Below are 26,583 nucleotides of genomic sequence, written 5' to 3'. Positions count from 1 at the left end.
CCTTTAGAGAGGAGAGTATAAGAATTTGGGATCTGGTATAAATACATGAAGAAGCAGGAGTCCACATCAGAGAGGAAATGCTTTTAGGTTTAGATGGAGGCAAATCCAGGAGAGTCTAAGACTGACTAGTTGAACGTGCTTCTGGTGAGGATCCAACTGCAAACCTAATTTGCAGTTTCCCACAGATAGAAAGGTTTGGAGAGATTTCACAGACAAAACAAGACAAAATTGAGAAAAGTTCTCATAAAATTTTGCTTAGTGACCTGAAGCAAAGTTTTTCCACAGGATTTTCCAAAGTTCAAATTATACGTTCTAAATTTCTCAGGCCTCCAGGTCAGTATAAAGAATGGCTTACCCCTTCCTGTGAACTTCTCCCTTATAGATATGTAACAAAAAAATGACAGTAACAACAGACTGATTTCCACCAAGGATAAAATTTTTTAACTGATTGGACAATTAAAGAATTCCTAAAAAAGGTTTCTTATTCATAGAAGACAAAATAAATTCAGCATTTGGGGAACTTTAATTAAATCAGATTTCAGACTCAGACTGACAGCTCCCTGCCCCACCGAGAGGCTCAAGGGGCCACAAAGGCCTGTGGTTTCCTAGCTGAAGTCTTGCATCATGGCCAAGAGAAGTGCCTAGTTAGATCTTTGTGGATCCCCAAAGCTGTCAAATAATTTCTTCTCCCAGAAATCACCCAACCAACCCATTATTAAGAGAAATCTGAGTTAATGGTTACAGAACCATGGGAAAATACTACCTTGATGGTCCCTTAGGATCAGTGGTGTGCTAGATCTGGCCTGCAAAAATTGATTCTGAGCATCTTATCCCAATTCTGTGTTTGGTGAGGTCACCTTCGTAGCTTGAAGTCAAACATGTTAGGATGATTTATGCCTTGGTAAGAGTATTTATATCACAGAAATCATCAAGTTCTACAAATCAGGGATTTCTTTTTCCCCAAAGAGCAAGTTTACCTAGTGGCATCTTGGACTGTAGAAGCAAACTTGGGATATTTAGGACATGTTGAAGTTTACTTTAAAGCAAGTCTTTTAATTTGAATATTTGATTAAGATTGGGTAAGGATCATAATATAAAAGTTTGGAATTGGTGGACACAACACGGAAAGGGTTTTGGCACAAGGGTTTCCTAGAGTCTTGGAGAATGAACAATCATTTGATAGTCTCTACTGAAAAGTCAAACAATTTTATGTTAATTAAATGAGTTTTTCAGTAAATTCCTGAGAAAATAAAATTACTTGCAACTTCTGTCTTTCTGAACAAGAGTTTCCTGGAATAATAAAGGCATGTTAACAAAGACAGTAGAATAGTAAAGCATATTAATGTATACAGCAAGTTATGTGGGTGTGGATGGTTTCGGTTCTCACATATAATGCTTGAGCTTTCAAATTATATAAGAATTAAGGATAGTTTCCATGGAATTATCAAAGCAAAAAAAAAAAGCGCTCATAGGAAATACTCACTTGAGATCACTATTCATTTTCAACTTTAACAAAAAGCAATTTTCTCTGACTCCACATCCTAATGGTATGTACGTATCTTTTCTTTACCAGGTATTTAAATAGCTTTTAATACTATTTCATCATTATCAAGTGATAAAAATTTAAATATATTGTATTTGTATACTTGGGGAGCTAAATACATCTTTTCTGAGAAGTTTCTTTTCAGTGTCTTTAAAAATACAATTAAAGAACAACTTTATACTTCTAATCATTTGCCTCTACAAGAAAACAAAGCAAGTGGACCACTTAGAGTTTAAAATACCTGAAAATAGAGATTTTTGTATGTTCACTTATTATAATTTCAACTATTAAGTACAATTTGTACTGTTTTTTTCTTCAGCAGAATGATAGCTTCAGAAGTCTCAAAGGGTTCAAAATGAATTAGTTGAGATAAGAAAGAAAAAATTTTAATTTGACTTGACAAAAGGAAATGTTTAAACATAGAATTGGAAAGAATCACTAACCTTCCCAGTTCAATCTCTCCTTTATCCTATTATGAATATTTCTAATAAGGCATAATGACAGTGTAGTTTCTCTTCTTGGAATTTTTATTGTTCTTAAAATATTCTCTATATTGAGGTAAAATCCACTCCCTTCCTTTGTTCCCTCCTTTCTTTATTCTTTTTCTGAAACAGAGTAAATCTACTCCCTATTCAGTTTAACTTATTGAAGACCGCCACAATTATTGGGTTTTGCTTTTGTTTTTAGTTGCATTTTTGTTTGTTTGTTTTCCTCAGATAGGCACCCTGAGTTTATTGAACCATTTCTCTGTTTCAGAAGTATTCAATGTGTAGACTGGTACTGGTCTGTGACTGTTTCTTACCCTCTGGGAACTGTATGTTTACATAACTACAGATCCACAAGAAGATAAGGAATTGCACCCGAAAATAAATTGCTATGAAAAAATAAAGCTAGCTGAATTAAACAGTGTGTTTAGTGATATGGTTGCTTTACATTGTGGCACAAGCTTTTGTGCCTTGTTGAAAACTATTGGAAAACAATTGAACCAATTAGTTTGATAGTGCTTGATCCATTTGACATGATTTCTAGATCTGTTCTAATCATTCTTGTCTAGACCAGTCTCTGGAATACAATCAGTGTTTCCAGAGATTGCCTGCTTAAAATATAGTCGGAAACATTTCATTCTTGTATCTGGACACTATTTGTCTTATCATAGTCTAATAGTTTTTATGAATTTTTAATCAAGTACAGCACCTGCTTGGAATTAAACATTTGTTCCCTTTCAAATTCTTATTGCTACTTATAGTCCATTATTCCAAAGTTGCTACCTATGAGGTATTCTATCTGATTTTGTGTCATTTACAAATATAGACAATAAAGTTATTGCTGTATATGGTTTAAAAAAACCCAGTCACTTTAAACAACCACCTTTTTTTTTTGTAATTTCTCATGAGTCTGTAGTTCAACTAGTTGGTTATGGTGGCCTTGGCTCATTTTTCTGATCTTGATTGGGCTTGCTCAAGCATCTGCCCTCAGCTGGTGGGATAGAGGCTGACTGAGCTGGAGGCCTCAGCTGAAATGGTTTAGCTTTCCTCCCTAGGATTTATATCTTCCCGTAGGCTAGCTTGAGCTTGTTCTCATGGCTATGACAGGGTTCTAAGAGAGAATAGGAAACACACAAAACCCCTGTGAGGATCAGCCTCACCCCTGGCAAAGAATAGAGCAGAAAAGGTGGAAAATGTGCCTGGAGGAGGTCAGTGTGTTCTTCCAAGTTTTTTTTGAATTTTACAAATGTCACTGACTTTTCATGGAAGACCTCAATAGACCTTCTCACAGGTGCACTGATCAGTAGTTTTGGGATATGGTATTTAACCAGCCATGGCTCTACCAATAGGAACTTTCATCCAACCAACACAACCAACATTTTCCATCATGTTAATAAGGGCTCAGTGAAAAACTTTGTGAAATTTGATGCTTCAATTAAATCATCTGTAATTTTCTGAACATAAATGATGATCACTATATTATTTATGATAGCAACATATTAGAGTTGCAGGAATGAATAACTTATTGTGGTAATCCATATAATAAATTATTTCATGTGGGTTTAAAATTCCAAATAATTGATAAAATGGGAAAATGATCACAATTAATTTTAATCACAAAGTGGAAGGTACATAGTGAGGCACAATATAAACAAAATTACAGACATCATGCTTTATATCTAATACATAAATATTTTGAAATCCTAGAAAGAAACATAATAATAATATACTTATGTTTAGATGATGAGATTATAGTGATTTTATTCCCATCTTAAACTTCTGGATATTTTCTAGATTTTCTGCAATGGACATGTGTAACATCATCATCAGAAAAAATGAAAATTAATTTAAGTATTTTTCCATGTTGTAATTTTCCTGTAAATTAAAATCAAGCTCACATTTCCTTCTATTTCGAAAATTGTGCATTTGTCAATTGCCAGTCTGATATTCTCAGAAAACCTGTAATGGACAATTATAATTGGAAAGAAAATTTGACTCTTTCTCAAAGCATAGCAGCTGCATTTTAACAACTATTTCATCAACATTTTCATCTTAAACCTATTTCCTGCAGCCTTACCAATGTATTATTTTTTTTTATTGAATGCCAAAAAGAAACAGAATTTTATGACCATCTTTAGAGCAGTGTCTATGCCAGCACTAATAAAAAGGAAGAAGTTCCATGGGACAGGATAGGAAAGAAAGAGAAAAAAATAAATGTCAAACATTGATGCCTCATTGGTTATATCATCATGTGGCTGAGGAACCTATCAGATAGCTACATCTATTTGGCACTGACTGTTTCTTCCTTTAAATTTGTACTAGCACTAAAAATCGTATGTCACAAAGTGACATTGAAGCCATCTGAAATGTTTAAATGGATAGTTCAGATGCTAGAAAAAAGACTTCAACAACACAACAGGTAGCCCTTTTCCTGCAAGGCATGTAGAGTGTGAAAATGACTAAATCACCTACCAGACACAATGTCCGCCAGAGGCACTGTGGTAGAGCAAAAATGACCACAAATTCTTTGATTTTTTTTCCCCCACTGAAAAATGGCATCTGTCTCCTTCCTCTTAAATCTAAGTTAGTTCTGACCGTTGGGATATGATAGAAGTGACATTGTGCCAGTTTCCAGGTTCCAGCCTTAAGGAACTGGCAACTTCTACTTCCTGACTCTTGGAACACTCACTCTTCTCTTGGAAGCCAGCTGCAAGGCTATGAGAAGCTCAAGAGAGACCGTGGAGACAACATGCCTGTGGGCTGCAGTTGGCAGCCCCATCTGAGCTTAGCCAACCTTGAGCAGCAATGGCAGCCATGTGAGTGAGCCATCTTGGACAGTCAGCTTGGTCACATCCTTGGCTGACTCTAGCCTTACCCACGATCTGATTCCAATTATATGAAAGACCCCAAGGAAGATTCATCCATCTGAGATCAGTGAACCCATAGAACCATGAAACATAAAAATAAATTGTTTTAAGACACTAAGTTTGGGAATGGTTTGTTAATTATCAACAAAAAAATGGAACATTAACTATTGATAGCTGGTACTGTGGTACTTGAAATAAACTTTGAAAATAGTAATAGAAAATCGATGGTGACATAAGATCTCTGTAGAGCTCTCTTTGAAACTGGAATGGAGAAATAGTGAGTAGAGCTTACTATATCTTACACTTTTCCAAGTAATATACAAACATAAAAGAAACCAAGAAAAAAATTAAAAGAAATCTCAAAATAATACTTCATGTTTGAGTTGATGAGGTACCAGTATGTGTATGGCATTTTACAGTTTACCTCAGCCCTGAGGTATTTGAACTATTTCTCACATTTTGCTTTTTATCCCTCTTCCCTCCCTCCCTCTCTTCCTTCTCTCTGTCTCCAATTTCCAAGTTGTTTTCACTCTACTCCATGCAATGTCAGTAGGGGTCTGTTTCATCTCCATAATCTCCCCATGCTGTTTATAGGAGGAAATACCAAAGGATGCTGCTCAAGCAGGTACCCATTTGCAGAAGTCCAGTAAGCAATCTCTAAGGTGAAAGGGTAATTCCTGGAAGGATTTTATCCATAGAAGCCTCCATGTGCTACCTTTGTTCTTGTGCTTGATCGAAGTAGTTGGCCTCTTCCTTAGGAACAGTCTATTGTGTATATATTTTTAAAGCCATGGCAACAAAAACACTAGATTATAAAACTTTGAAATACTCGAGGACAAAGTTTAAGTAAGTATTTTCCAGAGTATTTCATAACTCTTTTTTTGCTTTCAGGTATTCCAAAATTGATTACATCTGATATGGTTAAGGAAGGTGCTGCCATAATTGATGTAGGTATCAACTACGTCCATGACCCAGTGACAGGAAAGACAAAATTAGTTGGAGATGTGGACTTTGAAGGTAATAAACTATATCTCTTTTGATAAGTGAAGAAAAAGATTCTACTTTGCCTACTTTTATAATAAACATTCTATTTGGGGCATTAGTTATTAATCATTATATATCTTTCCTCTGAGGAAAAAGAGTTTAATCACACACACTTTCTTCCCTCCTTCTGTCTGCCTGCCTGCCTTTTTCCCTTCCTTCCTTTCCTCCTTCTCTCCCTTCTTAGGAGGAAAACATAATCGCACTGGTAATTTTTTGTTTAATTCTTTGTAATACATTTCTTTTTTAGTGAAAGAAGTCAGCTAGCCTGTTATAGCAGGCATTATTTTGATTTTTTGGAGAGTATCTCTGACTTTGCCATTCACTCTTAGAGCCAGAAGGCGTCTTAGGGTGTGTTTGCTAACCCTCACTTTATTTCAGATTTGACAGTTACCACACAATTTAAGTCAGCCTTCTTCACTTGTATTTTAAAGACAATGAGGAAGATGAAGTAGACTGATATTTCTATGGCCAATGAAGGAGATAAGGCAGCCAATGTGTAGGGGAAAAAAAGCAATTCTAACCCAATGCCCTATCTCTGCAGATGAGGAAGCTGAGCCCCCAGATGTGTTTTTAGATGCCTGACCACAATCCAATTTTATTTCCAGTGTCTGTCAAATTCTTTGTCAAATTCAGGATCTCAGTAGAGTTCAGATATCTACTAAGATGTGAATATCATAAAGTAAGTGGAGATGTTTTCATGTTAGCAGTATTTTATATATTTGATCAGGCCAAAAAAATCAGGGCCGTACCAAGAACTTCATTAGTTACAGGTGTAATTTTTCTGACAAACTGAAAGATAGATATGCACTTCCGGCTGGGTACCACTCCACTTGGTAGAATCTACTAAGTTAAATACAGTCATGTGTGTCTAAGTATATAATGAAATAAAAGAGAAACAAAGATGTAAGACGAACAGAAAAGAGTGTTGGGCTGGGAGACACAGGAGGTGCTCACAGACCGAGCACTGTGACCTCATAAACTTCATAACCCCTCTGCCCATCAGTGCTGTTATCAGATAAACAATAGCAATGACAACAGCGGCTTCTTCCAGCTCTAATGCTTGGTGCATCTTGGACATTCAACGGAGGGCTACCAAATGATTGTGTAAAAACACAGAAGCTTTTGGAAAGTCAGGTTTTTCTGATCCTGTCAGTAGTGCGCCCATATGATTGATAATATTGCTCTGGCTCCCCTGCTGGTTCATAGAGCCAGAGCCCTGAGGAAGCCCTGGACTTGGTAAGGAAGGCCTTGCCAACGAGGCCGTGACTCAGCACCCAGAGGAGCAGGTAAGTGATAGGTTTTGACATGTTGCTCTTCAGGTTGCTCATCAGAACTTAACCTGCGGTGAGGGATGATACCTCGGCTAAGAGGGAGGAACTTTAACTTGGGTTATGCCACACAACTTATAGGTAGCATTTGGCTGCAAATTGCCACAGGGAAATCTGTGGCTGCTTTATGAGTATCGATGAAAGTTTCACTATGACTATAGCCAAGGTAAACAAACCGGATATAAGTAAAATCAAATGTGGAAGTAAAGTGTTCTTGCAGAAATCTTTGGCTCACTAATGAAGCAAACAAGGTGACCTCTTTTAAGTAGATTACTTTGATGGGAATGTTTTTTAAAGGATAATTTCATCAATGACCCCACTTGGGGAATATTGGAAATATGAAGATAATTGCAAATTCAATGATTTATAAAAACAAGAGCCATTTTATTTCTCAGAAAATGCAGATGCCCATCTGTAATCTTCATTATCATACATGTTGGCCTTACTTGTGAATCAAGCTCCTCTCTAAGAAGAGTAATATTTTATATCAGACACAGCGTGAGGGTTGTATCACTACTTAATGTAGTTCTTGATGAAAGGAGACATAAAAACACTCTAAATATTTCTTTTTGACTTGGATGTCAAATTTTTGTTTAGGTCTAGATATAACTTCCCCCAGACCACATTTTCTTTCATCTACTAGGACTTCCTGCTCTCTCTCTCTTTTTTTTAACTGCTCCATTCTCTTCCTTCTTGCTCCTCCTCCTGAGTCCAGAATAGAATAGCATAGCTCTTCCTGAGCTGATGGCATTTTGTGGGACTAGAGGCAGCACAGAGAGAAACAATTGTTGTCTCTGCCAGAAATTCCCTGCCACCTCAGTCCAAAACTGCCAACATTCTGAGAGAGTGGCAGACAAATCTAGTAGAAAATCACATCGAGAGTAAGGCAGGTGTGAGAGGCTTTTTTACAAGGGAGCACCCTCTTCTCAGGTCGTTTTGGGACTGCTCTTCATTTAGTAATAACAGCACCCAGTGTTGACAGTATCCCCAGAGTAAGTGACACTAGCATAAAACTTCATGTTGAAGGAACTTTCAGAGATATCTCATGACATTGAAAGGGCATAAACAAAATGTTGGAAGCCTATCCAAACTTAGGAATCATATGATTCAAAAAGATGCTCACTCCATATTATAAGGTATATGACCAGAACAACACAAGCACTGTTCAAACGACTCTGGATAAGTTTTTACAAAAAAATAAAATGCTTTAATTCTCAATGTTTCTACTGCTTTGAATTATGATACACTAAATACTAGTTTTACTATTGTTTCCAGCTCCCTATCCATTTATAAGCCACAATAAGAGAGTTTTTAATGTTTTAACATCTTTAAAGATCATTGAACAAAGTAATTTCACTCATTGATTATTAAGTACTTTGCACTGTTTCAGCTTACAGTCATTTTTATGGTCTTTTCCACTACTTTGAAAAGTGAGCACTGCCTCTATTTATTTCTATGTCCAATACAATTCATGAAATTAGTGGCCGTATAGTTTAAATTCATATCCAATGCCATAATCACCTCTACTACACAATTCTTCAGTTGTGTTTGATTGCTGTCACTACTACCTTTGTAGCCTGTCCAGTGTTGCAGTAATTCTATCCACTGTCTTAAAGTTATAGAGTAGTAAATAGAAATTACAGAGATAAGTATAAAGGTACATTATATTATTGATGAAACTAATTAAAATTATAATTTAAACATAAAGATTGTGTGCTTAGCACGTTTCCTAGGGAATCCAAACCAATGCTTTTCCTCAGTACAGATCCACGTTAGGCATTCCCTGCAGCACCGTGCCTCTCTGGGTGCTTTGAGGAATTAACAGGACCTTAAAGTTGTTGATACTAAATTAAAGTGCTGTTTTGTTTTGTATTGACTCTCAATTACAGATCTCAAGATAGTTCATCATTGCTTCCAGCCTCTGACCAATACTTAACCATTCCCCTTCAATTACCTAAATATGCCACTCCTCCCATTGAAGACATTAAAGGAAGAAACAGTATTTGAAAGCATCCATGATAGATAAATTATTTTGTATATCTAGGAGTTATTTTTCATTACCAATATTCATACAATAAGTAATTATCTACAAAGTTTAAGTTTGCTCTATTGATTTTTATTTTAAGCAGTGGCATATATCTTCTTTCACCTGGTCATTTTCTATTGGTAGCTTTGAAAGAAACTTCCTACATTTCTAACAAAGAAGGCTATATTCTCATAAGATAGAAACAAGAGATTATGTGGTATGAGTTGTAAATTGCTTGTTCTGTATAACAAACTGGAAATCAGTCTGCAGTTCTAGACTCAGAAGCTCATAATTGCACTGCTTTTATATTAGCGATTGACTGAAAGGACTTGGTCAACTGAACAATCTAATTAATAATGTCCTATGCTGTTAGTTAAGCTAACCTTGTTCACATTGGTTAGCTCTCAGGCCTCATTTATACGTCATAGTTAATACACAAATATGTCTATAGTCTTTTGAAGCTTTAATAGCTTTGCTTCAGTTTTATGATGAATTCTGCAAGGATTGAAGCGAAATGAAAGGAACTGGAATGTCTACTCCTATTTCCTACCATCTCTTCTCCTTATTTTCCATCTCTGACCACACCTATCCAGTTATTGTTTCATATCAAAACAGAATAAGATAATGCTGGAAAGACTGGTGAAAAGGAAGTAAAGAGGTAGGAACAACATGTAGGCACTTTTTTCAAATCAAAGTAGATGGGGTTACTATAAGAGTAATTCCATTCACTGTCTTAAAGTTATAGAGTAGTAAATAGAAATTACAGAGATAAGTGTAAAGGTACATTATATTATTGATGAAACTAATTAAAATTATAATTGTAAAGAAGCCACATTTTATGGAAAAGAATGTCTACTCTGACAGAACCAATTTTTTTTTACTATAGTTGCTTCAGGATATTTTTTGTATGAGTATTTTACATAGTTTGAGGAGTATATGATGTACACTTACATTTTTATCAGCCATTTTCCATGCTGTGGCCCTAGTTCATGGTTATGTTTGATGAATATATCATGGTTTGCTTCACTTTTTCACTCTTGTTAAATGCCTTAAGTTGTTTCCATTTTTTTCCCCCTCTAGGTATTACACAGAGAATAGGTTAAGTTGCTATAACAAAGTTCAAATATATAAATTCAAACAAGATAGTTTAGCTCTCTCCCATAGAGTCTGGAAGTAGGCATGCTGTCATGGGAGTTGGGCAGCTCTGTTTCTTTTCAGAAATACTGGCTCATCCTTACTGTTTATATTAGCTTGGTAGAACTACCATAATTAAGTACCAAAGACTGCATAGCTTAAACAGCAGAAATGTATTTCTCACAGTTGTGGAGGCTACAAGTCAGAGATCAAGGTGTCATCTGGGTTATTTCTTCTGAGGCCTCTCTCCTTGACTTGTAAATGGCCATCTATTCCCTACCTTTACATCATCTTCCCTCTGTACATGTCTGCATCCAGATTTCCTCTTCTAAGGACATGAGTTGTATTGAATTAGGGTCCTCCCTCATGGCCTCATTTTAACTTCATTGCCTCTGTAAAGACCCTGTCTCCAAATATAGCCACATTCTGAGTACCAGGTATTAGGACTTCAAAATAAGAGATTTGAGGAGATACAGTTTAAGTCCATAACACTGTTCCACTTGAACATTTTTCTTACCCACACAGTTGAAGCTGAATTGCCTCCTCATTTATGTTTTCTTCTGTAAAGGGGAAGAGAGTTGAAAGCAAGTGTTTTCACCTTTAAGAAAGATACATGCGTCACTTCTGCTGGCACCCTATTGACCTAAACATAGTCACATGACCACTCCATGTGGTGATGAAAAAGATATGGGATCCAAAGTCCCTAGATGGGAAACCATGCTGCGGTGAATAATGATCCATTCTGTACATAAGGACTTGAAGACTAATCTCTTACTTGAAGATAAGAGAGAGAGAGAGAATCCTTCATCCAGTAGCAACATACCATTCAGTCTATCCTGAAATTAGTTGTGAAAACCACAGGGACAGTCTCATTGACTGTTTGCTTTTCATCAGTTTTAAAGCAAGATCCACTTATTAACTCTTTCCTGTGGAGTTGGTGGGTATCTAGTGTCAGTCACTGAAGTCATATTTGGCTCATATCTTACAGTGTTATCCTGAATAAACTATGTAGGGGAAAAGGTATATAGGTAGGTAAACATGAAGGTATGTAGATTTATAATGTGTAGATAGTACAGCCTCGCCAATGTTTTCAGTTCTAACTAAACTTATTTTTGTTATTCAATCATTAATAGAGACTACACACTTTTTGACTACTTCATGCAATGCTAAAAATTATATCAAGTCCCTCTGTGGCTTCCATATTTCATATCTCCATCTTTACTGACCTTATGTTTGATCTCTTGATCATTACTGATGTTTTTAATCTAGCCCCTCAAGTTCACTGGGCCATACTTTTTTGAAATGTGTGTCATATAATATGTTCAGGATTTGGAAAATAACAAAGGGAGCAGGTCTAGACCATCCTTGCCCCAGCCATTATCTGAAACAGGTTCTGATTAGGAAAAACACATGAGTTACAATCTATTTTGACTATGCAAGAAAGAGAAAACCACAGTGTAAGATGTGGCAGGAAGGTATGAGGTCTGCTCAGAGCAGTCTTTTGGGAGAGGAGAGCTTCTCTCTGCCCTTGCTGGTCTCACCACAGCACATGAACTGGTTCCAGGTGACCTGCCTCCTAAGCAAGTGTTCCCAAAGTGTCTCAGGACCAGTGTGGTGGGTGGGAGCAAGGCTGGGATACCAGATTGGATAGCAATGGATGGCAGTCCAGTCATAGTTGGAAAGGCTGGCGGCTCCAGGGTGGGAGTCTGCAGTGGACCTGGGGCCCCCAGCTCAGAATGTGAGGTTCTACTAGAGACCAAGTGCCAGGACCAGGTACAGCCCACAGAGCCCTGAGTAGCGGAGGTACTGTAAGGCAGCTGTGGGCAAGGAGGGCTGGATCATACATTCAGGATCCAGGGACAAACCTATGAGAAAGCCCTGTCTGATATTTCTGGATTCGGGGCCCCCAAGACCATGTGTGTCTCTTGGTTCAGGTAGAAAGGTTTGTCTGCCTGGGTTGGATGAGTTATCTGCTGTTAGAACATAGTACATGAATAAATACCCATAAGTGGATTGCTTTATCTGATGGTAGTTGTTTTTTTTAATATTTGAGCAACCTCCATACTGTTTTCCATAGCAGCTAAATCCATGTACATTCCCACCAGCAGTGCTGAGAGGTTCCCTTTTTTCCACATTCTTGCCAATATTTGCTATCTCTTATCTTCTTAACAATAGCCATTCAAATAGGTGTGATGTGCTCTTAGTGTGGTTTTGATGATTAGTGATGTTGAGCATCTTTTCATGTGCCTATTGGCCATTTTTATGTCTTCTTTGGAAAAATGTCTATTTAGTTTCTCTGACCATTTTTTAATTGGATTGTTTGTTTTGCTATTGATTAAGTTCTTTATATGGTTTAGATATTAATCCCTTATCTGATACATGATATGCAAATATTTTCTCCCACTCAGTAAGTTGCCTTTTCATTTGTTGGTGGTTTGCTTTGCTGTACAAGAAGCTTTTTGGTTTTGCTGTACAAGAAGCTTTTTGGTTTGATAGAGTCCCACTTATTGATTTTTTCTTTTCTTGCGTGTACTTTTGGTTCATATTTTTAAAAAAATCATTGACAAGACCAATGTTAAGGAGCTTTTCCTCTCTGTTTTCCCTAGAAGCTTTGTGGTTTTAGGACTTTAATCAATTTTGAGTTAGTTTTTGTGAGTAGTGCAAGATAAGTTCCCAGTTTCATTTTTGTACATGTGGTTATCCAATTTTCCCAACACCATTTATTGAAGGTGTTCTTCACCCATTTAGTGTTCTTGGTTTCCTTGTTAAATTTTAGTTGACCATACAGGCAGGGGTTTATTTCTGGGTTCTCTGTTTTATTCCTTAGTCTGTGTATCTCTATGTATCTTTTTTTATGACAGTACCATACAGTTTGATATGTAGCTTTGTAATATAGTTTGAAGTCTGGACGTGTGATGCCTCCAACTTTGTTATTTCTCAGAATTGCTGTGATTATTCAGGTTTTTTTGTGGTTCCACACACTTTAGGGTTGTTCTTCTCTAATTCTGTGAGAAGTGCCATTAGAATTTTTATAGGTATTTCATTGAATCTATAGGTGGCTTTGAGTAGTACGGATATTCTTCCAGTCCATGAACACAGGATGTCTTTCCATTTGTTTCTTCTTCAGTTTCTTTCATCAAAGTCTTAGAGTTTCCATTGTAGATTTTTCATTTCTTTGGTTAAATTTATTACTCGGTATTTTATTTTTTTTGCTGCTCTTGTGAGTGGGATAGTTTTCTTTATTTCTTTTTTAGATAATTCATTGTTAGTGTATAGAAACAGAATTTATTTCTTTATGTTGATTTCATGATCCAGCAATTCCACCTCTGGGTATATATTTAAAGGAAATGAAACAGGATATCAAAAAGATACCTGTACAACCATATTTTTGGCAACATTACTCACAATAACCAAGATATGGAAACAACCTAAGTGTCAGTCAATGGATGAAGGGGTAAAAAAGATGTGGTGTATATATATATTCAATGGAATATCATTCAGCCATGAGAAAGAAGGAAATCCTGACATTTATGACATTTATGACAACAGGCGTCCATTATTTTATGACAACATGGGTGGAACTTAAGGGCTTTATGTTCAGTGAAATAAGCCAGCCAGCCAGAGGCTACTAGAAATGGAACTAAAACCCCAGTAATGCATTTAAAAGCAGCTTTTCACCTATTTTTTTCCTCTTCTTTTATTGTAGTTGCTTCCAGATGTCTTCCAGTACTCTACAGTTGAAACCTGAAGTTAGCTTTCACTTGTGCTTTTTTAATATTATGTCCAAGCTTGCATAAAAGATTATGATTTGGATTTGAATCCCAGCTCTGTTGCTTAAAACAATTATGATCTTAGGTAAATCACTTCATATCTCTGAAACTTGATCTTATTATCTGAAAATATGAGATAATAATACCTATCTTATAAAGTTGTTATGAAGATTAAATGAAATCATCACTTCACATGAGATAATGTAAGGGGCTTGCTGAGCATAATGCCTGGCAGAAAACACTGCATGTGTGGGTTTGTGTGTGTGCACATTATTCACCATTTTCTCTCTGTTGCCACTATAGTACTAATCTGGAAATATATAACTTCGCATTCAATTACCACCCTACTTCTGACTATGTTTCTGGTCTCAAGCCTCTGGCCAGGTTCATTCTTCACCCAACAGTCAGATGAATCAACTTTAAAGCATTCATATTTATCCCCATCTTCTCCAAACTCCTACATCAGGTCTCATCTACCTTACTCTTTTTGTTCTTAATCCTCTGCTACCTTGTACTTTCACTAGGTTGTTCCCTACTAAATCATATGCCTCTGTAAATAAGCTTCTTATCCTACATTTCTTCTGTATCTTCATCCCACCCCAGGTCTCAGCCTTCTTAGTCATACCATTGGTCACTTGTATTTGTAAATCTCTAGTGTTACTCCTACATTACAGAAGTAATTCCTCAAATTTGCCTTAATGCAAACAAAAGCTCCTGCTAAAGGTACACCAAACATATTATTAATCTACAACAACCCAGATCCGGTAATGATACATCCATTGAGTCATTCATCGATTTACGCAGCATATATTTCTTACTCAGCACACCTTCAAGGTACTGGCATATGGCCATGTACAAGAAAAAGGCCCTGCTCACACGGAACTGAAATTCTCCAGATTATATGTCAAAGTAAGCTTCTTTTTGGAAGTGGCTTTGGCACTACTTTCCACCAAGTGTGTGTTCTACGAGATGAGAAAGTAAGATCATATTACCAGTTTCTAAGGAAATAGTACTATTTTTGAACTGTTACCTTTATAGAATTATTATTAATTAGTTATAAGTTGTTAATTTGTGATATTAAAAAAATTAAAAGTAACTCACCAACTCAGTTTTCATTGTTAATCATCTAACTTGATATGTGTCTTAGCCAGTTCAGGCCATTGTAACAAATTACCCTAAACTGGGTGGCTTAAGCAATAACTGTTCTTATAGTTCTGGATGTTGGAAGTCCAAGTTCAGGGTGTCACCATAGTTGGGTTCTGGTGAGGACCCACTTCTGGGCTGCAGACAGCTAATTTCTCCTTCTCACATGGCACAAAGAGAGAGAACTCTCTGGGGTCTCTTTATAATAAAAGCACTAATCCCATTCATGAGGGCTCCACTTTCATGACCTAATCACCTCCCAAAGGTCCCACTTCCTAAAACCATCACTTTGAGGGTAGGATTTCAACCTGTGGATTTTGGAGGGACCCAAATATTCAATCCATAACAATACAGTTGATCAGTCTACTCAGAATATCAACTTCTTGTGGTAGATGATTACAAGATAGCCCAAAAGCCCAGCTTTAATATAAGAGAAGACCTAACGCTTAACCCAGAGGTGATCTCATGAAAAAATTGATGGAAATATACAAAAGCCTCTGTTAGCAGGACTGTTGCCAGCACTGTTGTCATAATGCCCATGCAGGTAATGTCATGGAGCAGGTGGAACCGCTGGTGGTCATAGTGAGAACCTGTCAGTGAGTCAGCTGCCTCCACTGTTGCTCACAACACGGGCAAGATGCTCAGGGTGAAGTCTCAGTCTTTCAAATCAGGTCAACTGTAGAGGCATTCTTTGTATTAGAATGTATTTGACATTGAATGATCTTTATAGAGAAGAGTTAAAGTTGAAATGCAAAAAGGACATCCGCAGGAACATGTGAAGTATCTGATGTCTCTGCAAGTCCTTCTTTTTCTATTACACTTGATGATGAGGTTTTTTTTTTCAAAGTGATGAGTTTTTTTTTTGTAGTTGTTTCTAAGGGCACCATTTAAAATACAAATATCTATGGGAGGAAAATTTTATCTCCTAACATATTGGGTTGATTATGGCAGACTACTGAGATCAAGGCCCTCCCGAGAGATTTGGAAGAGACTCCACACAGCCTGTCTAGTTTACAGATTTGTTGCTCCATGATAGGAATGCTCAGTGGCTTCAGGAGAAAGGATTGGGTGGAAAGAAAAAGGGCTGGGAAGACTGACAGGAGTAAATGATAATTTTGTTTTTATAGTCACAGAAGGGAGATGTTTAATCTTTTTGACAGAGTATAACAAATATCTTAGCAGTAATTCCTGCTCTTATTTACTGAAATGGAAACTGGCAATGATAAGTGACACCATACAGGGTCCAAAAGGAGGTTCCACTGATGGATCATAGACTGAGTTCACAGAAAATGACTTCAGACTTTCATCAGGTTATTGACTTGCTTCTTGGCTCCACTGAAGGACTTTTGAGTGATATGAGCAGTATTTTGAGGTATCCACATCCATGAGGCAGATAGCTCAAGACAGATAGATTTGATTTAATATATGGAGAAAAGTAAAGCAAAAAAAAAAAAAGGCTTAGCTAGCCTACACACACAGATAGCATAGTAAATAGGTGAGGAAAGCCTTTTTAAGTACAGCTCACCAGCCTAATGACGCCAATACAACCTGTGTAGAAATGTGGATCATACTCCTAGACCCCATTAGGGCACCAATCCTATCTATCCCCTTACAGGGTGTAGTGGTAATGAATGTCCTAATATATGCAGAAAACTTATGAAAACCCTGGGAACCAGGAGACCAGACACAGGCAAGAGAAAGCGTGGGAATTGCCTCTGGGGCACCTGATTCCTTGTTACTTTGCGAGAGTTCAGTGGTGAGCCATTCACGTGTCAAGGAGCCCTTTCCTCTCTCTGGCTCATCATGCTCTTAAGTGTCATTTTTATACGAACCACATGAGAAAGTGGACTGTTTTCCACATTACCTCCTATGTCATACTATTTCTCCAGTCCTATGCCAGTCAGGTTTTTCTGGTTGTTATTCATGTACTTCATCTTCTTGAAGCTTGTCTCCCCTTCATTACAGTGGATATGTTTGAGAGGTCATGGCTAAATGACCTGCATTTTGAAGCATGGGAAAATTCTTCAAGCATTTCATTTAGATGATTACACATGTACCAGGAGGCTGAAATTCACCTAAGAGAAACAAGGAAGTTTTCTTCTGCTGCCTTGCTGTAGATAAGGAATCATTCCTTTTCCTCTTGGGGAATGAAGTTGGTTTTAAAAACTAGTTGTAGCATTGTTGGAAATCTGACAGAAGCCAGAGTAGCCTCTTAGAAGTGAAAGAGAAGCAAACAAAATGCAAAGAAAAATGAAACAATACTCAAAGAACTTGAGACATTGGTTCCTCTCCCTCCACCCCAAAGTAGGTTTATAAAGCACAAATATTCTCTTTGACTTTGCCAGTATATACAATTTCCAGACCATACTAGCAAAATTCATTCTGTTCAAGTGCATCTGGGAATTCCATTATTTGAGACCTTGGAGTAGTATGTAATGTACTGAAGCAGACATTCACTGTCTGCCATAGAATTAGTATGTTTTTCTAACAAAGTATCTTAGATGAGAGTTTGGGTTATTAAACCCAGGCCCTGGGAATCTGGGAAGGTAAAGTTTCCAGAGGAGATAATGACACAGAACATATAAACCAGAGACACCCCTGTCATGAAGCATGGGTTGCTGGTGCCAAAAGGTTAACAAACACGTACTTTTTCCTTTATTCTTTCTGAAGTTGTTAAAGGGCATTTTAATGTCCTTTATGGTGCTATTAGTATCCTTCATGAATCATCTTTCCACACTTTGTGACCTCATGTAAACCTCTGGATTTTTTGAGGCACACACATAGACCAGACACCTAGTTTCTTCCCTGTTATCACCTCAGACTTTAGACATGAAATAACCGCTACTTTGTACCTATTGTTCTTATCCTGACACTGAAAAATGGTTGTCTTCAAGTAAGAATAATGGAAATGATGTTAAACCAAGCCTAGCTTAATTCTTTACTTCAGAAATCTGAAGCCAGTAATGAAAAGAAGTAGTCATCCACATAGTGAAGAAAAGGGCCACAGCAGATGAGATACATATTACAGGCTGAAAAAGGATTTCTTGGATAACAATTTAATAACATGCAAGAACCTGAAACTTTATTCATTCCTCCTTAATTTTTTTTCTGGAAGTTATTTAGTAGTACACATTTTTCTTTCTAGTTTCTCATCTTGCAAAACAGACTATCCCTCAACATATAAATAATCAAGTTCATGAAAGACCTTCTTAAAACCTTATTCATGTGAACAGAGTAACTACAGCTGCCATCACCCAGCCTAAGTTTCTTGACCCCTCACCTCAGGGTCATGCAACCTGTGACCACCTCCCCTGTCTCATCTCTCTATTCTCTGTTTTCTTCATGCATTGTGGCTATAATCAGCTTCTTTCAGCTCCTGCATTGCCTCAGATTTGTTCTCAGGTTCTAATTTCCTTTGCTTTTACCATTCCTGACTTCTGTATTGCATTCTCTCCTTTTTGTTACCTTCTCCAGCATCCATCAGATTTTGAAGCTTTTCTGTCACTTTACAAATCTTTCTCTGGTCTCCATACCTGATTTCTGTTTCCTCATTGAGGTGTTCACACAAGAACCATAACTTGTCCCCATCTTAGCACATATTTTTTTATGCTGTTACTTTTGTATTTATCTGCCCCAGATGATAAACTCATTTCATTAGAGAAATGAGCCAACACAGATCAGAGACTTTCTCCCATCTTATCCTGCCTCAGAATATTGTTTTTTCCAAGTTTTAAAAATACTATAACCATTGCTCTTAGGTTAATATCCATAATTGTTAGCATTATCTGCAAGGCTCTATATGAGTTGGACATTTCCATACCATCTCCTGCAGCCCTTCCTCTATGCTCTGACACATCAGCCACACAGGCCTTGCAGTGTTTCCAAAAGCTCATGCTGCTTTGCACCTAAGGAAGCTTCTTCCTTTCATCACAAACATTGTTCCCTTTACCAAGAGCACTGCCTACTCCCCACATATCCATTTCATGTGGAAAAGCTTGATTTATCATTTAGATTTCTGGACTTTGCATAGATAAATGCCTTATTGTGCACAGTGCTTATTAGGCTCAGGTCCTCCTAACATTCAGAGCACAGTAAACATTCATTTGTAGCACATTTCACAGCCATAGTTCAATTATTATTTAGGTAATTTTATTTTTAATATCTATTTTCCAGCTAGACTATACATTCCAAGGGACAGTGACTATGGCTGTCTTTCTCAATAAATGTTGTGAATCTGTATGGGCCAGTTTGGAGCATGTGTAGGAACTGAGTTAGGAAATACACAAAGGTTAGGAAATAATGCAAGACAAGAATGTAGGCAGATCATAAAAGATCTTAGTTGCCATGACAAAGAATTTATATTTTATCCTGGAAATAGTGAAGATTCATCAAATGTTTAAAAGCTGAAATATATAAGCTGTGTTTAAAGATTAAATCTGATAGCTCTTATATGATTGATATGGTAGAGATTGGAAACCAAGAGAATACTATAGAATATTACAAAAAGTGACAACACATATCTTCTGTCCCCATATGCACGTCCCCTTGGCAGTATGACTTTGTCATTCTTCCTATCCCTAGCCTTTAAATTTGAGCTTGATCATGTGACTTGATTTGAAGCATTTGCACATTGAGGTTTGCGTGGGACCTGACTGGGAAAGCTAAGGCTACCATATGAAATAGCTTCAATGAAGTAGTGAATTTCAGCTGTGTCTTAAACTTCCTCCTTGCTGTTGACATGTATGACATTTCCTTACCATCATTAGAAACATCTCTTACTTCAGCAATGAATCTCGGTGGTGTGTAATAGAAATCCGAGGGGGTGGGGGAATCATATGTAGCTTGTATACATTTGTCAGAGGAGATTCCAGCACATTTTATAATTGCACATTGAAAATCACTCTACTACGTTTCATGAATTAATGAATGAACAGTTATCTCAGCCTGGGGAGTTAACAGGTTCCACAAAGGAAATGACATGTAGCCAAATCTGAAAAACAAGAATAAATATTCATCAGATGGAGAAGTGTGGGAGGGGTATGTCAAACAAAGAGAATAGTATGTATCCAAAATAACTGATTTGAAATGGCAGTATCTTTTCTTTCTGTATAACTGCACATAGACTCTGTAACATTCTAAAATATGCTGGTAGAACTGTATCACTTTCAAGGAAATCTATAGAATTTAGTTTGTAGTGTCTAAAGTTTACAGAGAGGTCATTAAAATAAATTGTCATGATAATTGTTGCTTCTCGTCAAACTGTTCTTATTTGCAGGAACCTGCTTTAAACATGACTGAGTTATTTCCATCTAAATCTCATTCCCCAGAACAATAATATTTGATGACAATCTGCCTCCATTTTCAAACAGTTTCAGTAACTCCAAAATCATGTTGACTATGAAACTGAATCTAACCCTGGTTTTGCAACACCTGCTCGTGAGCCTTTCACGAAAGTCATGATATTAGTCAAGATCTAATACAGGCATGCCCCATTTTCTGATGAGGATTTTCACTTCTTTGAAAAAAGACAGAAAACGAAAAAGCATCCATCTTTTTTTGCAGTTGGGGGAGCCATAATAGATGTGTGTGTTGGCATTACACACCCCAAGCCACGAGAGGGCCCCCACTAAACTCCTTCCCCAGGGACTGCGCTCAGCACCTCAGCCTCAGTCTGGAACACTTTTGAACTGTGTTTGTGCCCAGCTGTGCTTTATTTCGATTTATTTTATCATCTGTTAGCAAGATGGTATCAAAAAAGCCTGAGAGAGGTTATTTTTTGGGTCTGGGAATATTCAAAATGTTTTCCATATAAATTAATGATAATTGCTTCTACTTTATGCCATTTCAGCCTATGAAAGGCCTTTTTGTAATGCTTGCCTACTTTTGGATGGTGGGGGGAAACCTGTACCTGATTCTCACACATACAGAATTTTTGGTATTTTTCTTAAAACACACTATGGATAAAATGAAAGGTCCTGTGGCCAGGATTCTCACCTGGCCCTGGTTGGCTAGCTCACTGAACATGTGTGGGCCATGCATTGTTATTGACTCCTTATAAAGTGCTCTGTCCAGTGCTCTGGGTGACACTGAATCCATAGTTAACTTGCAGGGGGCTAAAACCCACTTGCAAGACACTCGGTTACCAATGAACCCTGCTGACTGTTACCAATTGTCTTGCCAATGAGTTTCATCCCCCAGCAAGTTCACTATAGATTCAATGTGACCAAAGAAATGACAGTAAAACGTTCTTGGGGTGAAAGGGTTATACCCAACTACTCCCATGTTGGCAGGTCAGTCACTAGAACCCCGTTCACTCAGAGTGAGTCTGCATGTGGCAAGCTGGTCTCTGCCTCTGGGCCTCTCAGCCTGCACAGTTGTCCTGCACAGCCATCCTCTGGGCCTCTGTCCTTAGCACTGCCACCACTCCAGCCTCTGCTCTGCTCTCCTGCAGCCTTGCAACCATGCCACCGTGTCACCCAGAGCACTGGGTGGAGCTCTTTATTATAGAGTCAATAGCAACGTATTGCCCACACGTGCATAGTGAGCTAGGCAGCCACGGCCAGGTGAGAATCCTGGCCACAGGACCTTTCATTTTATCCACACCAAGGAAAAGAACAAGCTGCCCTCATGGGAGGAGTGTTTCAACAGGCTGCACCTATAGACAGGGAGACATTCGAGTGTCCCCTGTGGACATGTGGTACTGTGATGGGGTGGAGGACTGGGGTTCACCCCAAGAGAAAGCTGACTGAAGTGGCATCACTACGAAGTGCTGTGGCTCAAGAGGAAGCAGCATGAGAAGCAACAGTGACCCGAGAATAAGCAGCACAAGAAGAAGCAGCCTGAGAGCACAGGCTGCCAGGTGCCATGGGGCAGGTCAAGGATGTAGTGGAGCCGTCAGCCCCAGAAATAGAGGAGCAGAGCCTTGACGAACAGGTGGGGGTGGAGACCCTGCCAGTGCCAGAGGCATCAACCCCTCCTCGGTTGAGACCCCACCTGATTGACAGCTAGTGGAGAGCCAGAAGGACTCGGCAACCACGGGTTCTTTCAGGAGAGGTGCAGCCCCCTCCTCAGGCTGTGGAGCACTCCATGCTCTGCTTCCATCCTCAGGCTCAAGCACAAAAGAAAATACAGTCTGCTTCTCAAAGGAGGAATTTAAAGTGCCCATGAGGGTCGTGAGGACCCAGATGTGGGTTGGTTTGAAAGGCAGGAGCAGACAGAAAGAAATTGGTCCACAGCTGTGGCAGTTGAGACTGGAGCAGCGGTTCTGGCTGCTGAAGATGAAGCAGAAGGCATAGATAAAGCAACAAGATCCATCTGTGTGTCTCTAAGACATTTTGCTAGAGAGGCTGGAGAACAATGTTTGAGCTTCCTTGCACAGGGACCATTGCAGAGAACTGAGGGCACATCGATTGAGAGGAGAGAATCCTGGAGAGGTGGAGCGTGAATAAAATGAAAGGTTCTGTGGCCAGGATTCTCACCTGGCCCTGGCTGCCTAGCTCACTACGCACATGTGGGCAATATGTTGCTATTGACTCTATATAAAGAGCTCCACCCAGTGCTCTGGGTAACACGGTGGCATGGCTGCAAGGCTACAGGAGAGCAGAGCAGAGGCTAGAGTGGTGACGGTGCCAAGGACGGACACTGGTACAGCTGTGCAGGGACAGAGGCCCAGAGGCAGAGACCGGCTTGCCACATGCAGACTCACTCTGAGTGAATGGGATTCTAGTGATTGACCAGCCACCATGGAAATAAAGTTGGATATAACCCTTTCATCCCAAGAATGTTCTGTCATTTCTTTGGTCACATTGAATCCATAGTGAACTTGCCAGGGGGCTGAAACCCATTGGCAATACACACACACATTCTTGCTTACAGCTAAACACACAATAAATCAGTTTCCAGAGGAAGTTACTGTTTTTTCCCACACATAATAGAAATAATCTTTAAAAGCATCATCATCATCTACAAACAGGTGTAAACTCTTACCTGCCCTTAGGGAAAGACTAGCCAATAAGAGGTTCTTCTGGTGATGTCATGCGTGTTGGCTTACTCTCTTGCAGGGATGGTTGGGAAGATGCTTTTCCGAGCCTCAAAGAGCATCAAACATGTATTGACTTTAACTCTTTCTCACAATAGCTAATTTTAGCTCATAAGCCACCTCTAATATTTCATAAATGTCATTTAGGACAGCCCTGAAATAATTGAGCAAAATCATGAGACTAGAGAATTTTTTTTTAAGCATTGTTATCTTTAGCCAGTAATATTTGCCAATGATAATTCCCCATCTTTCTTGAGTAATCATTTACCTCCATATCCTGGTGCTTATGCAGATATACAGAGAACACATTAACACTAGCAGCAGTGGAAAAAATTGTATTTCTCATATGTAGGTTTTTATGAAAAATCACAGGGAATAGAGACCTTACATATACTTTTTTCATCAAATTCGTCACTGTTAGCCTCATGACTATGTACAAACTTAATTTCACATTTGTCTACTTTATTTTAAAGATAAAAACAATATTTGAAACAAGTATTTGAAAAACCAGGTATGTTCACAGTGACACCTTCTGCTTAGTATTTAGGGCTCTATTAGGGCCCTGTTGATGCACCCAACCGCTTCTGAATGTACAGAGAAGCCCTAGTCCAGGTCAGGTGAAGACCTGTTACCCATCACATCATGTCATGAAGTGATAGGAAAGATAGCATAAATGTGGGTTAGTTTCTCCAGAAAAGTGCAGAAAAGCTACACATTTCAGGCAGCTATTATTTCATGCAAGGCCTCATTCCCATTCCCTCTTCTCCACTCCAAACCTCACTTTTTAAGCAAAAGAATGCAATAGTAAGCCTGTTAGGAAAGCATAATCTGGAAGAGGAGGTTTCATGGTTCCTGAGCAGACCAGTAGTTTATCTGATCTGACACCCAGGAAGAAAGTAACTAGACTGCTAAGCCAGCTGTGTAATTTGCAGTGCTGGAAATAATTCAGTGATGAGCTGTGAGTACTCATAGTTAAAATGTAGGAAAATTGCTATATTACAACTTTGCTCTTTCTTTTTTCAGAATATCATCCTAATCTTTGGAGAAAACTGAGTTAATTTTTTGGCACATTAAGTGTTTCTTGAGCCTTTGTACTTATTCAGGTCATAGTAATACAGTTTCATTGGTATAGGGTGGAATTAGAATCGCAGACAGTTTCAAAGCTGCTATGTGTAATGAATGTCTCTACCATAGAGGAGTGGTAAGTTACTTTAACTTCAGTGAACCACACTTTACTCACCTATTAAAATGAAATAATAATTAAATATGAATTATTAAAATAATGTATATAAAGTTCCTGGCAAGTTGTAGGTACTCATTTGAAAGTAGCTGTGGTTATTGCTGTTTTTCCATATACACATATACACAAAATTTCAAGGCACTTCACCTTTCAAAATTGAAAAATAAATTATATAAAAATTATTATATACCTACAATACTTTCCCTGGTGTAACCAATTTTGTCTACCTTTTGATTGTGAAATAAATCCATTTTGTTTTCCATTTAAGATTTGATTTGTACCTGATTCTTAACATATTATTCAATAGTCTTTTATTTTTATCTATTAATATTTCAGAGTTAGTGGTTTATAAATATATATGCAGTCAGTGAAAATAATAGTAAAGTAAATTTCTTCTAGAGATCTGCTGAAATTTTTAAAGGAATTGCTTCCCCAATCCTATAGAAAAGGTTGTAGAAGGCATTGCTCATGCTATGGAGTCAAGCTTATTGAGAAACAAAAAATGCAGTCTATCACTCTCAAGCAGTGATTAGCTGGAGTTTTTCAGTAAATTAGCTTGAACTAAATCACGTCATTATTGTTTGTATCCAGTCAAAAGCACTGACATGTTCCTGAAAATTGATTTTCGATTTTAAATTTCAAGGGCTATTTGGTTCTTTGTGAAAAATTACTGAATACCAATCCTGTGCATGGGGAAGTTGTAAGATCAAAAATGAGAGCAACACCAACCCCTCTAAAGACTTGGCTTTTGCCTTCTTGGTGCCAGGATCTCGTGAAGGGACAGACAGCACAGTGTGCTGAGTTCCATAATGGAGTCAGGTATGAAGTTACTGGAAAGGGAGATGCTGGAGGGGTGAGTTTATGAGAAGAATAATAGGTGACATGCCGTTGGCTTTTAATAATGAGTAAAGAATAATGAGTTTATTTGGGTAAGGTAGAATAGTGTTCAGTGGAAGGCATAGCTAGAGCAAAGGAAGAAAGAATTAATACATCACAGTTATTTGTGAAATGGCTTTGACTTGGTATAACATAGGATACCCTGGATGGAAGTGTGGCAAGGGAAAGGACATGCTTTGTGTATAGAGAGGATTTTTAGAAAACTATTACCTTCCACATCACAGTATTCTTATCTTTTCTTTGCAAGCATACCATGAGAAGATTCATGATACTAAGTTGAATTTTTTTTCTGTGATGTCTTTAAGCCTATTTGGACTTTTCTTTAAGTAAAAGAATATTATTCCTTTGTTTTTCTTAACAATTTAAAAAAAATTATTCCTATGTACTACTATATTTCAAATTAGGTAAATGTAAATTTTACAAGCCATATTTCAAGAAGGCAATATAAATTGTGCAAAAATAATACTTAAGATCTAGAAAACATCTGTTGATTTTGATTCATGTAGAAGCATATACAAGCAAATTTGTAAAAGGCAATATATCTAAATAACCTAATTAATAATGTCAGAGTATGTGTTAAGAAAGTATTGTCCATGCTAACTTCCTAAAAGAGTAATCTGGGAAAACTTAGAAGCACTAAGCCAGCAGGTCAAAGCATGGAGCCATTTACCTATAATACTTTAGGTATAAAAACATTCTTAAATAAAACTTGCTCAAAATTCTCTGCCATTTTTTTTTAGGATATTCACTGAATAAGAAGTGTTTATACCTTAGAACAGGACTATATATATATATATATATGCTCAGTGATTCAAATATGTTTAATTATTTTTATGAGACTAGCACTGAAGTGTATTATCTGTGCATACATGATGCTATTATAACAGGAATTTCCAATTTGATGAATGGTGTGTGCTGAACTGTCTCTATTCTGTCTCTCCTTTGTGACCAGTATCATGTATTTTATAAATAGTTTACTAGAAGGATAGGTAATCGAGTCAGTCATACATTATAAGCTTTCATAATGTGAAACTGACTGAGCTGCACAGAGATTCAGCCTACAGTCTG

At 37.7% G+C, this 26,583-nt stretch overlaps 1 protein-coding gene across 3 annotated transcripts in view; it reads left to right on the top strand.

The window, feature by feature from the left end:
* MTHFD2L (methylenetetrahydrofolate dehydrogenase (NADP+ dependent) 2 like) overlaps positions 1-26,583 on the top strand; it is a 139,240-nt gene that overhangs the window by 106,623 nt on the left and 6,034 nt on the right. For 2 of the 3 annotated variants that reach the window (XM_073237472.1, XM_017661206.3), the window contains exon 7: positions 5,787-5,912. The exons of the other annotated variant lie outside the window; for it this stretch is intronic. In XM_073237472.1, coding sequence (XP_073093573.1) covers positions 5,787-5,912 — 126 coding nt within the window. The remainder of the gene's footprint in view (positions 1-5,786; positions 5,913-26,583) is intronic. 3 annotated transcript variants of the gene reach the window in all.

This window comes from Manis javanica, chromosome 5 (genome assembly GCF_040802235.1).
Source record: "Manis javanica isolate MJ-LG chromosome 5, MJ_LKY, whole genome shotgun sequence".
Taxonomy (NCBI): Eukaryota; Metazoa; Chordata; class Mammalia; order Pholidota; family Manidae; genus Manis; species Manis javanica.
This window is presented reverse-complemented; position numbering and strand designations above follow the sequence as displayed.